The 13030-nt window shown below is 42.3% G+C and overlaps 1 protein-coding gene across 4 annotated transcripts in view; it reads left to right on the forward strand.

The window, feature by feature from the left end:
* Positions 1 to 11116: 11116 nt before the first annotated feature.
* DHX15 (DEAH-box helicase 15) overlaps positions 11117 to 13030 on the forward strand; it is a 43272-nt gene continuing 41358 nt past the window's right edge. For 2 of the 4 annotated variants that reach the window (XR_009818534.1, XM_061994223.1), the window contains exon 1: positions 11366 to 11668. Coding sequence is in view for 3 of the 4 variants with exons in the window: in XM_061994223.1 (XP_061850207.1) it covers positions 11403 to 11668 (266 nt within the window). In the remaining variant the exon portion in view is untranslated. Of the gene's footprint in view, positions 11343 to 11365; positions 11669 to 13030 lie in introns of those variants that run through there. The other 2 variants (XM_061994221.1, XM_061994220.1) reach the window with 2 other exon arrangements.

A 13030-nucleotide genomic window follows, 5' to 3' on the forward strand; every position in this document is an offset into this window, starting at 1 on the left:
TTGGAAATGCATGTTGGTGTGCACAAGTTTATACACAGCCTATGCAAGCCTATGCATGCATGCAATGCAGAGGAAAGCTGCTGAGGAAGATTGCTGAGGACAGGCAGGGCTATGTAGCCACAAGCTGCATGCATTTTAGGACATTAGGATAAAGGGGGAACAATGGGTAAGAAACAGGTCCGAGGTTTGCAATTTCATACCAATATGCTCATGAAGACAAACAAGCTTGCATAGTGAATGTTTGATGGGGGCTTTAAGCCAAAAGGTGATAGCCTTCCTTTTCGTTAAGAAATGATTTGAGTTTCAGTTTTGCTTCCTGTGACTCTTTGTCTTCCCTTTAAAGCTTTGTCCCTTTAGAAAGTCTGAGAAAAGGCTCTATTCAGAAGGATAAATTTTCCCTCACCTGTCCTCCATTTCTGCTTCTTTCTCTTGTAACTGCCAGCTCTTATGCTCTTCTGTCCCATTACTGCTGTTTTTTCCCTTGACATTCTCATCTTTCACACATTCTGCTCTTTTTCCTTCCCCCCAGGGGAACACAATGTTGGAACTGAGATAAACCTAAAGAAGTAGTATTCCTCCAGGGAGCATCCAGATGACAGGAATGAGCAGAACGAGATTATTTTGTGAGTGCATAGGACAAACTATATCTGAAAAACTTCATGCTGAAATATATTACAATTTTGATACTGACCCTATGAACAGTGCAATTTTCAGATTCGGTCAGCAGACGTTTTTGAAAGCACTGACACTAATCTCAATCTTAATATTGTGGAGTTAGCATAGAAAAATGATTTGTTGTTAAGATATGACAAAGTAGATTATGAATATGTCTCAGCTATTTCTTAGTATTAACTACTAAGAATGTTTTAATTCAATAGTAATAATCACTGTGGCATTAGTCAGGGGTGACATTTACCCTCAATCAGAATAGAGATGGGGGATGCCGTGGTTACAAATAAAGCTGCCATAGACCACCTGCAGAATCTGTACTGGCCATTTTTCAGTGGTATTCTTAAAGCACAAAGCAGCAAACATCTTCTAGATCCATCCTGCGGATTACAAGACATTATTACCCTCAGCTTCCTAGCAATGTCCCTCTGCTGGACTCTTAATACTTTCCTGCTACCCTAATTCTCCAAGAAAGCAATTTATGTAAGAGCTCCCTAACTCATTTCTGTCCAAATGAGAAAGGTTAACCTAAAACAGTCAAAAAAACCACCTCTTTGTTAATGTGGCTTATTTGACAGAAGTAGACCAGAAAGCTTATAAAAACTACACCTATGGGAGAACTTGGGAGTTAAAGGATGTGTAGGAGGGTTATTAGAGCTTTCTGTTGTACGAAAGTCTATCAATAGGCAGGCAACAGAGCTGCTCAAGTCTTGTTCTGATTATTTTAGATTAAATGTCCAAACAGATAAGGCATTAAAAAGATGAGCACATGAGAATCTCTTTCAATTTAACATCCTTTACAAGGGCCATGATGTTTCAGCAACATCTTAGAGGACTTGAAATGTTTTTTCCTACTTTACTGTTCCCACAGACCAACATGCTTCACTGTAGGATGTTGTATGCCTTTCATAGAATATGAACCCTTTTCAGAGAATATTTGTACTGAAGATTCAGTCCTTACCCCATCACTCTCCCACACAAGGTGCTAAGCAGCACTGCCTTCTTTTAAAGGAAAGAAAATTCCCAAGGATTCTCCACTACAAATTTTGAGCAACTTCTTACAGGAGCCATCTTTACAGCCCCTTTCCCCTTACCAGAAAAGGCTTCATGTCAAACCATGACAGTGGTTTTCTAAGAACAGCTAATATTACTCATGTAAACGCATGCAAATCCATCAGGGTGCCACTTTAATGTAGGATCAGATACATGGTTTGGAAAAATTAATATTTAAAAAATAACTTTTACAAAAAATACATAATTATTTGGTCTTGATCTCCCAAAGGTACATTCAAGTACTGAACTTTATGAGCAGTGTCATGGTGTCATGTCATAGATATTTCAGGCGGTCTGGCAGCTGCCACAGTGTCCTGTCTCCAGTTGCTTGTCTATGTCCCCGTGCTACTCCATCTGTTGTCCTTGCTGGGAAACCAAACAGGCTAAGAAACTACTTTTACATTGTTGCTAGGCTATTTTTTTAGCCATATCAGTTTCACAGCCTGATGCACTGCATGACTACTCAACCAACCATGCCACAGCAATGGACAGGGTGCGGCAGAGATTGGACTGAGCAGTCAGGACTCGAGAAGGTCGGGGACTGCTTCGGTCCAATTGTCCTGCAGCACAATTTTGAAAAACCTCATTTACTTCTGTGGAACTACTTACTTCATGTTAAATGTAACACTGTGCTATGTGCTACATGTTTCATGTACCATTGCATAGCTAGAAGGTACTTAAAAAAAGTTAAAATTGCAGCACTTCTTTACATGTGATACCCTTAGTTCTGCCTCCCTTCTTATTATAGTAGTATTACAGTAATATACAGTACTGCTATAATATTAGTACTACACATTCATATGGTGCATCAAAATACTATAGACACTGCTATACACAATAAAACAGTATTACGCATTCATAGAAGACAACAGGAATTTTGAACCAGCATTGCTTTATTTAGGACATGCAGGCTGCACAACACCTAACAAGCACACGAGTCCTACCCATTTTCTTTTTCAGAGTCATCTCCTACAACAAGGAAATATTCACTGATATGATGCATGATGGGGCCCAGAAAAATGAAGCCTGAAAATAAGCTGTTGCCCAGTACTTTTCAGATCTGTCCAGAAAGCAGCATGCACACAATAAATTAAGCATATACATGTGTAGATCAACTATCCTACATGTCTATGGCAGGCTTAGTTATAAGGAAAAGGCCATGCATATGGCTCATATTTGCAAAGGCAGAATTGTGCAGAAGACAAGGTCATAACTACTCTAAACACAAAAATGAGCCTAAGGGCATGAGTTCTTTCTATTAACCTAGATATGGCTGTTATAATTTAAAAAAATGCTGTGAGTATAGCATTATCCTTATTCTCAGATGAGAGACAAGTTACTCTGTCTCTGTAAAGTCACCCATCAGAGTTTTCTATTGATTCTTTTGATTTTAGAAGAGGGAGCAGCTCTAGTAGCACCCTCTCCTTTCCCCTTGGGAACAGTCTTCCTCATTAGAGAGAAGGACATCATTACAGGGCATGCAATGTAATATAATAATGTATTAATCCCCACCAGAAAAATAAAGCCCCCAAACTTACCCAAAGTCTTCTTTCAGCTACTTTAGATCTCTTATATTAGTTTTCAGATTATACCAAGCTTGTTACTCCCAGCAGAAGTTTAAATCTACTTCTAGTGTCTCCATTCACCGATGAAGATTTTTTGCGAGTAGGCTTTTAATACAATTGGGAGAAGAAGTTCTGATCACATGGGAAAAGAGTAAGGAAAACCATTTGTTAAAAAATTGGGCCTAGCTGGGCAAGTTACGGTTGTTAATGTTAGTGTATAGTTCTCTACTATTATTTTGTTATGTAGTCTGGAATTTATTATAAAGAGAAGGATTAGCATTTACCACTTTAGATATTATTAGCCCTTGAGGTAGAGTTTATTCGATCACCTATTTCGCTGCTTACTAGCTTCTTTGTAATCTTAGCCTGTTAAAACTGTGTATGCTCAATATAGATAGCAGAAACTAAGGAAATAAACTTTCCAATACTTAAGCAGATACTCAGAGCGAAGAGATATCACTGGTAATCCAGCATGCCTAATCTTAGACATGAACATCAATGTTTTTTGTATCATATTTAAAAAAAAAAAGCAGTCTTAAGGTGCTAATGCCATGTGAGTAAGAAGTGATTGCACTCAATGCAACAGAGATTAAAAATATGTATCAATACAGTACCTTTTTTCCTTCTGCTGATGTGAGAATTTTGCAAAGAAAATGCAATAAAGATTCAGACCTTTGGAAAAGAAGTGCCAACTGAAAAATGTGCTTTTGCTTGTCTTCCAAATATTCTAGCACAAAATCAAACAAGAAGCTTGAAATTGTGGTCTTCTCTGACTTTCCATGACGTAGTTACTACTCCCTAAAAACACCTTATATTTAAGGAGCTTCTCACAAGATTTCAGATTTACCATAGAAAGCGGATAGATTGTAAAGGGCTTAAAAGATAAACTGTGTCCACGAACAACATATTAGCCTGTAGTTTCAGGTGTTTCTGAATGAAAGAGGTATTAAAACAACACCTTTGGACCACAGAGACCTAGAAGATACGAGAACAAGGTGTGAATTCTGTGTATAACGAATGTGAATTAGACACATAACCTTATTTACTATGGGGTGACGTTTTGCATTTACACTATTTCTTTGATTTATATTCAGATCACATAATGAATAAATGCTATTGCAAGGTGTTTCTGAGGGGACCAAAGGCAACCACAAGGCCTGAGTAGTGACTGAAGGAGTCAGAATAGCAGCTGATTGTCTACAACGATATATTTCCTTTTAGAGAATGGGGTTTGTTCTAAAAAATGATTTGTGACTCCGGTTAATACTCTCTTAGATACAAATCCTGCAATCTTTCTCTCATTCTTCTCTCTTTTTCTTGCTTTATGAAATTTTACTAAAATCACCCAGGCCTTTCTGACCTGCAGACTCACAATGGTGTGTTCTATAGGGGATAATGTTTAATAGTCACAAATTTCAGACAGTGTCTGTATGGCTGATAAAGCTTGCTGTCATGGCACTACTGCTGTTGCCATGCTGGCTTCCTACAGCGTACTTCCCAGAGCAATTCAAAAGTGTTGATTTATATATATTTGAAGTGTTGCAAAGTTTAGCTTATGTAATTACAGAGAAGCTGCCTCTTTCCTTCACTGCAGAAATTGAGATCAGTTCATGTATTCATCTTCATATTTTTAAATTTGAAAAATGTGGAAGTCTGACATTTTTAAACATACTCTGATTGTGGGTTCTTGTCTCAAGTATTCTTTCTCTGATGATATGCAGAACATGAGGATAATATACATTTATTCACATGGGCTTGGTCAGAGAGGAGAGAATAAGAGCTTGCACGTGATGAGCATTTAAGGGTCCTGTGTAATTTTCCAAGGGTATTACTCATTTTTATCTGTATATCTAGATCTTATTTTAAAACTGTAATTGCAATGATAATTATCAGAAATATTTAGTTTCAATATTTTTAAATGAGTTTGCATAAAATTATTTAATGTCATGTTTTGGAGATTTATAAAAAGTAGGAGTCAGATCCGGTTTTAAAAATAAACAATTAAAACCAAACTATTGGCAGCACAAGTGTGGCCACAGAATTGAAAAGTACATGGACTGTTGCTTAGGGTCTACCACAGATCAGCCAGACAAAAAATAAATATGTACTACAGAGGTTTTAGGGCTCTAACACACAGGCTTTAGCAGAATTAACCTCTCTTAGCTGTCTCTCTTACAACTCTCCTCATTATTATGGCTTCCACTGCAGCAGCACTTTATGGTTTCACTTTGTTATCTGCTGTTTTAGCATAAGACAGTGAAGAAGGTGTGTTTCAACTAAGAGGCTAAACTGGATAGATCTCATTTTTCTTCCCTTTATAGACTTGGTAATCTCTAGCAAAGGAGTGAAGCAATTAACTACAGGGAATAAAATCCTAAACTGTGTCACTAGACTTAGCTGTCAGGAACCTCACCTGATCCAGGGAAGATCTTTGAATTACAGCTTGTCTGAGACCCATGTTTATTCTTTTGGGGAGGAGGCCATGCACAATCAGAAAACAAGAATAATATTTTAAAGATAATGCTGTTCTCCTTTCAACCCAAATAGAATAGTAAGTATTACACCCACACCAAAAGCAATGTTCAGTGGAAATTGGCTAAGAGGATTTTGATACCAATAAGCACATTTTTTAAAACTAGGGTAAGAAATAGAGAGTAGAAGAATAGATAGTCAAATGGCAAGTCATATAAATGTCTCCTGTTTCAGTAATCTAAGACTTTCATTTTCATAGATAGATATAAAAGACTTGGGGGAGGGGGATGTAAAACCCTCTTATTTAACAAATGCCTTTGAAAAGGCAGAAAATGTACTTAAATATGCCCTATTTTACACATTCCTTTCATCCTTTAGGCTTTTAACGTAATGCTTATCACTTTGTCATTATGTCAATTTGTGCTTACCAATCTTTTTTTCCTCTTGTCTCATCTCATATTTAGGCTGTGATCCTGTGAACACTTACCTACATGCTTAGTTTTGCTACTCTTAGTAATCCCTTTGAAGTTAAAAGGATTATTTGCATTAGTGAAACAAGGCATGTGTGTGCTTGCAGGATGAAGGTCTTACAGTGTAAACTTTTTGGGATAGGACTAGGTCACTTATTACGCAGTCATATAGCTCAAATCATGGTTGGGTGGAGGATGAGACTAGGAGTTTGCAAAGTATTCACTATGTATACACAGTGAACCAGTATGCAAGGTATCAGTCTGAGGCACAGCACTCAAGTAGCTTGCTCACCTCAACTAGCATACAAACTTCTTCCCCTCTTTTTTGCATTTGCTGATGAGGTGTATCCTATGATCTCATACCTGCAGAGATACCTGCTCCTTTTTTCCTACCTCCTAAAGCAGAAACTTTCCTGTTGTTGGGATGTGGTAATCTGGAGCAAGAACATAAGCAAATTTATGTTGCTGTACATAGGGAGGAGCAATCAAGTTCTGGAAGGTATAGCTGAAGAGTTCTGCAGGCTCCTGTTGTTGACAGCTGCAGCCTTCTGAGAACTGCAGAGTAGAAGTTGCTCATCCCAACTAATGCATGTAATGCTTTTATCTTCTTCCTTTTTTCCTACTTTCCAGGGAGACCTAGGCACAATTTTTTTCTTTCCTCCTTTCTCTAAGAAGCTAAATGTATGCTATTCAAACACTATTTCAATAATCATTTGCTTTTGTTTAAGACAGACGCTACCTAAAATCCACTTGAGAAAATGTGTAGAAAGTCTTTCCTTAGCAGCATCGTGAGGACACAGCTCTGTGTACACTACCACAACACCACAAAAAAATGAGCCTAATATTTGGGATAGAGAGAGACATCCTGTAACACTTACCCTCTGGCAAACTCTGACATATTCCATTGTTATTTGTAATACAACTTGAAAAAATACTTTCAGCTTCACGGGAAAAGTTCAAAATCCAGACTTCCCAGAATATTTATTCTGGTTGATAACTTGAAGCAGAAGAATTTTGGTTTTATTACACTAGTTTCTAGAACTAAGTTAAGCTCCGTGTGTCACTTTGTTATATTATCTAAAACTAATCTCATGGGATAGGATTCTAGATGGTAGGAGAGCTTAAGAATGCTGGTTGATTGTCAAGCGCCATTTCCTCCAAGCCCAAGATCAGTGCCTCCCACAAGAAGAAAATCAGTAAAAGGGGGCAAGAGGCCTACATGGTTGAAAAAAGAACTACTGGGACTACTCAAGGAGAAGAAAGAAACCAATGTACAGTGGAAAAAGGGCCTGTTGCTTGGGAAGTGTATAGAAACATCACCAGACTATGCAGAAAATAACCAGGAAGGCCAAAGCCCTTTGCAATTAAACCTAGCAAAGCAAGTAAAAGAAAACAAGAAGGGCTTTTTCAAATACATCAGCAGCAAAAGGATGATTAGGGAGATTGTGAACCTGCTGATGAACAATGACGGTGTCCTGCGGACTGAGGATTCAAAGAAGGCAGAACTATAGAATGCCTTCTTTGTCTCAGTATTTATTCATTGCTAAGGTCATCCCTCAAGAAGCCCAGTCCCTGAAAGACAGAGAGATTGGCTTGAAAATGGAAGACTTTCCCTTGATGGATGAGGATTGGGTTAGAGACATGTAGGGCAAGCTTAATACACATAAATCTATGGGATCTGATGGGATGCACCCACAAATGTTGGCTGATGTTATTGCTAAGCTGCTCTCCATTATTTTTGAAAGATCGTAGAGCACAGATGAAGTGTCTGCGGACTGGAGAAAGACCAATGACACTCCAGTCTTCAAAAAGGGCAAGAAGAAAGACCTGGGAAACTACAGGCTGGTCAGCTTCACCTCCATCCCTGGAAAGGTGATGGAGCAGCTCATCCTGGATATCATCTGTAAACACATGAAGGAAAAGATGATTAGCAGGGGGAGTCCATATGGATTCAGCAAGGGGAAATACTGCTTGAACAACCTGAGAGCCTTCTATGAGAGTATAACTGTCTGTCTAGATGAGGGGAGAGCAGTGGATGTCATCTGCCTTGACTTCTCAAGGCTTTTGACATCATCTCCCATTACATCCTCAGAGAAAAGCTCAGACAGTGTGGCTTGGATGAGCGGATGGTGAAGTGGATCAAGAACTGTCAGAATGACAGAGGATGATGATCAATGGAGCTGAGTCATGTTGGAGGCCTGTGGCCAGTGGAGTTCCATAGGGATTGGTTCTGGGGCCAGTCTTGTTCAACGTCTTCATCAATGACCTGGACGAAGGGACAGAGTGTACCCTCAGTAAGTTGGCTGCTGACACCAAACTGGGAGGACTGGCTGATTCCCCAGAAGGCTGTGCTGCCATTCAGCGGGATCTCAACTGGCTTGAGAGTTGGGCAGAGAGGAACCTCATGAGGTTCAACAAGGACAAGTGCAGAGTCCTGCATCTGGAGAAGAAACATCTCCTGTACCACTACTGGCTGGGGGTCGAACCGCTGGAGAGCAGCTCTGCAGAGAGAGTCCCGGGAGTCCTGATTGATAATAAACTAACAATGAGTCAGCAATGTGCCCCTATGGCCAAGAAGGCCAATGGCATCCTGGGATGCATCAAGAAAAGTGTGGCCAACAGGTCGAGGGAGGTTCTGCTCCCCCTCTACTCTGCCCTGGTGAGGTCTCATCTGGAGTCCTGTGTCCAGTTTTGGGCTTCTCAGCTCAAGAGGGACAGGGAACTGCTGGAGAGAGTCCAGTGCAGGACCACCAAGATGATCAAGCCAATGGAGCCTATTCCTTGTGAGGACAGGCTGTGGGAACTGGGGCTGTTCAGCCTGGAGGAGACTGAGGGGGGACCTCAATAATAATTACAAGTATTTAAAAGGTGCATGTCAAGGGGATTGGGCAGTCCTTTCTTCTGCAGTGTCCAGTGATAGGACTAGGGATAATAGACAAAAGCTGGAACACAAAAAGTTCTGCTTAAGGAAGAACTTCTTTACTGTAAGGGTGACAGAGCCCTGGCACAAGGAGGTTGTGGAGGCTCCTTCTCTGCCTGGACATGTTTCTGTGAGACCTGATCTTAGTGAACCTGCTTGAGCGGGGGGGTTGGACTACATGATATTAAATGTCTCTTCCAACAACTACCATTCTGTGAATCTGTGAAAACTAGGGACAGGAATGCTCTTCTATTAAAGAACATACTCTTAGGACTTGTCTAAATGAAATATTTCAGTAGTTATGCTTACATAATCCCAGAAATATGGGAACATGGCTGCATGGGACATGGAGCTATAGGCAAACACCCACTGGTTGCACTTGAGGAACAGGTCACTGCTGCTAGATGATCTTTCTTGTTGACTTTTGTATTTCTTAGCTGAACCATTTATGTGAATGCTCCCTTGTGCTCAGAGTCAGATAGAGTTTACTAAAACGTCTTACTTAAAACATGAAGAGAGATCCTGATATCATGATAGTGCTTTTAATTTTGATCGATCTTAAAATTACTTTTCTATAGTATAAACTGACATCACCACTGTAGTGCTGAAGGAGCATGAAATAGAGAATGGAAAAGTAGAAAACAGAATGTCCAATGGTTGGTGTTCTCCAAATAGCTGTCAGAAGTATCAAAAACAGTGCCTCTTGCCTTTTCAGAAGCTCTTACAGACTGGCTTTTATGAGCTGTGCCTAACTATTGAGTGATTGCACTGGAAGGCAAGGCATCTGCTGAGACCTAGTGCTGGGAGGGAGCAGAAATGGCCAAAGTTGTGAGAGCAGATACTACTCAGCAGATACCCAAGTGTGCTTCTGACCTAAAGATATGGTCTTTAGAGGCATCTCATTGCCTGCCAGACATCATTTTCTCCTGCCCAGGCTCATCTCTGCCTTCACTTAGAGGATAAATGCTGCTTGTGTGGATGATTAACCCAGTTCTTAGAAGATGGTGGGAGTGGTAGGAAAAGGGGAACAGCTTAGGGGTATGAAAAAACAACTCTGACGACCAATTCATTTAGACCAGGCTTAAACTCAGAGACTTCTGCTGGCAGTTACATTGTTTGGAAGTGAAAAATAACTAATTACAGCTGTAACTGTTCAAGCAAAACGTAACTGCACTAAGGAAATGGGCACTTGAACTCATGCATCGTTTGACTTTGCGAATCATGTTACTAAATGCCATTGTAGCCATGCTCACACTTAGAAGACTTTGATGTAGTAGAATTAAACAGGTCTACTGATGTTTATCACACAGGTAAGTCTTGTACTAGTCATCTTACACAGACTCAGTAGACAAACTACAAAAGAAAGTGGCAAAACCTGGAAACTGGGTGTCTTTGAAAGATATGGGTTATTTTTTCCTTTATCATGAAATAGTGTTCTGAATACTTATTGTTAACATTTGAGTAGTTAAAGGCTCTAGGTGCTTTTATAGCATGCAGCTTTCATGTTTCTGGTTTTCCAGTATTTCTGTTGCTGCACTGAAAGACAGCCTTTTTCTGCACGCAAGGCTAACGTGCCACCGGACGCCTGTGACGGCCTCCAACAGATGTCTACCACAACAGGTACCCCGGGTTAACCTCCCTCTACGGAAATGCCCGTCCCACGGCGCGCGTGGCCGGGCTGACAGAAAGGGCTGTGGTGCAAAGGGGGACTTTCTGTAGAGCACCGGCGGTAACAGCCAGCCTGCCAAGCCCCAACGGGACTGCTGCGACGCGCCTCAGAAGGCTCCCGCGCGGCCCGGCCCGGCCATGCCATGGCCAACCCGCGCGCTGCCGCCACATGCACACCGCCACCATGGCGGGACCCGAGCGGCCGTTGTAGCGCGCGGGGCGGGGCAGGGCGGGGCCGTCTGCGGGGCTCGCGCTCCACCTTCTCCCTCCCCCTCAGCTCGCCGCGCGCGCAGCCCCGCCGCTTCCTTCCGGCCGCCATCTTAGCGGCCGTGGCTGTGCTTGTGGCTGAGCCTGGCCTCGCGGCGCGCGGCTGCTGCCCGAGCAGCGGAGAGCGCGGCCCCCCGCACCCAGCCCCGGTCGGCACACCGCCCGCGTCCCGCGGCTCCCCGCCGCAGCCATGTCCAAGCGGCACCGCCTAGATCTGGGGGACGATTACAGCTCCAGCAAGAAACGCAGCACCGACGGGTAAGGGGCGGCGCGGCCCAGCCCGGCCCGGGGAGTGCGGCCTGCAGAGGGCGGGGGATCATGGCGGCTCCCGCGCAATCCCCTCACCATCCTGGGCGCCGGCTAGCCCTCGCGGGGCCGGGCTTCCCCAGGCAGCAAGGAGAGGGTTGCAACGGCCGCAGCCGCGCGGCGAACTCTCGGTGGCGTGGCCCGGGCTGGGCAGGCCTGGGAGCCTCGGCGGCTGGCTGGAGCGCCAGGCCTAGGCCCGGCATCGGGCATTCTGTCGGGGCCGGGCCCCTCGATGGGGGCAGAGGAGGCGGATGGTGGCAGCGTGGTCGTGGGAGCGGGTGAGCAGAGCCGCGTGTGGTGGTGTGGTGAGGGGGAGGGGAGGAAGGCGCCGGCCTAGCCGCTCGAGCGAGTTGGGCTGGGCTCCCGGCGCGCCGCACGGCTCCCTCCCCCGCGCCCGGCTTTGTCTGCGCCTCTCGTTATTTTTCTTTCTGGTTTTGTTTTGTTTCCTTTTTTCATCCCCACTGTAGCGTGAGAGATCTGGCAAACCTGGCCTTAGAGGTCAGCGTGAGGTTTGTTGTGCCTGTATAATTAGTGCTTGCCCTGGTATGAACGTTATTCCTTTGTTAACCTCTTTCGCTCCGTAACCAGGAGGGAGATGTTCGACTTTTGAGTGGATGGCAGGTGGGTTTTGGGATAGGGGTCAGAGGAGGGTTTATATTTTTTCCTTAGTTTTGTAAGGTTAAAGTTTTAGGACTGGAGTCCACAAGCTTAAGCAGATTTTTATAAAGGCTAATGAAATTTCAGGAGCGCAGACACGGATGCTTTTATACACGGTTGTTCTAAAGCCTTCTCCGCATAATGTATTATTCTCTAATTGAGTGTTGAGGGGCTCTTTAAAATCAATTTATGAAGTCTTAAAAGAACACAGATAAATACCGTGTTTATCTGGTCTGTTTTTTTGATGGAGCACAAAACGCTTTTCTGAGTTGAACCACTTCTTAAGTCCGACAGTATTGCTTTGGATGAGAGTATTTATTTAAGAAAAATACTTGCTCTCAAAGCTTGCAGTAACTTCAAGTCTACAGCTTAGCAGGTAGTATTCACTGATAAACAGACTTTGCAAAACTTACCTTTGTTTTTTTTTTTGTTTTTAAAGATGAGCTTGCAGACCTTCAGTTTTTAGCCCCTGGAGCCTTAGGCATTTTTGTCTTGTAAACAAAAGTGCATGCTTAGTATTGAACATCTGTCCCTGTATGTGGAATCAACAAAATCCGGTTTTTTTTAAATCGATATATTGAGCTATTGATTGCCTTTAATATGTTTTTTTTCATGATTTGCCAGAAGTTGATTGAAAAAGCTCTTCTGTTTATACAGCAGAGATGTACATACGCAGCTTTTTTTGAATGTAGAGCATTTTTTAAATTTTCAAATGCTTATGCCAAAACTGAGCACTATTGAAGTGTGGTATGGCTGTTGTTGTAAAGATAAGCACACATCAGTAGTTCCTTGCTTGTGTATTGGTGAGTTTTATAGTTTTGCTATGGTTTTACTTAGTATCATTTTTACTGATTATCTACTGTCATCTTGAACAATTTTGTATATACTGTAATGAGTTCCCACCAGTGGTATATACTTTTTAACCAGAAGGTTTTGACCTTTATGGCGTGTAAAAACTATACAAATGTCAGTCTTGTGTCACT

The sequence above is a fragment of the Colius striatus genome, chromosome 3, assembly GCF_028858725.1.
Source record: "Colius striatus isolate bColStr4 chromosome 3, bColStr4.1.hap1, whole genome shotgun sequence".
Lineage (NCBI taxonomy): Eukaryota > Metazoa > Chordata > Aves > Coliiformes > Coliidae > Colius > Colius striatus.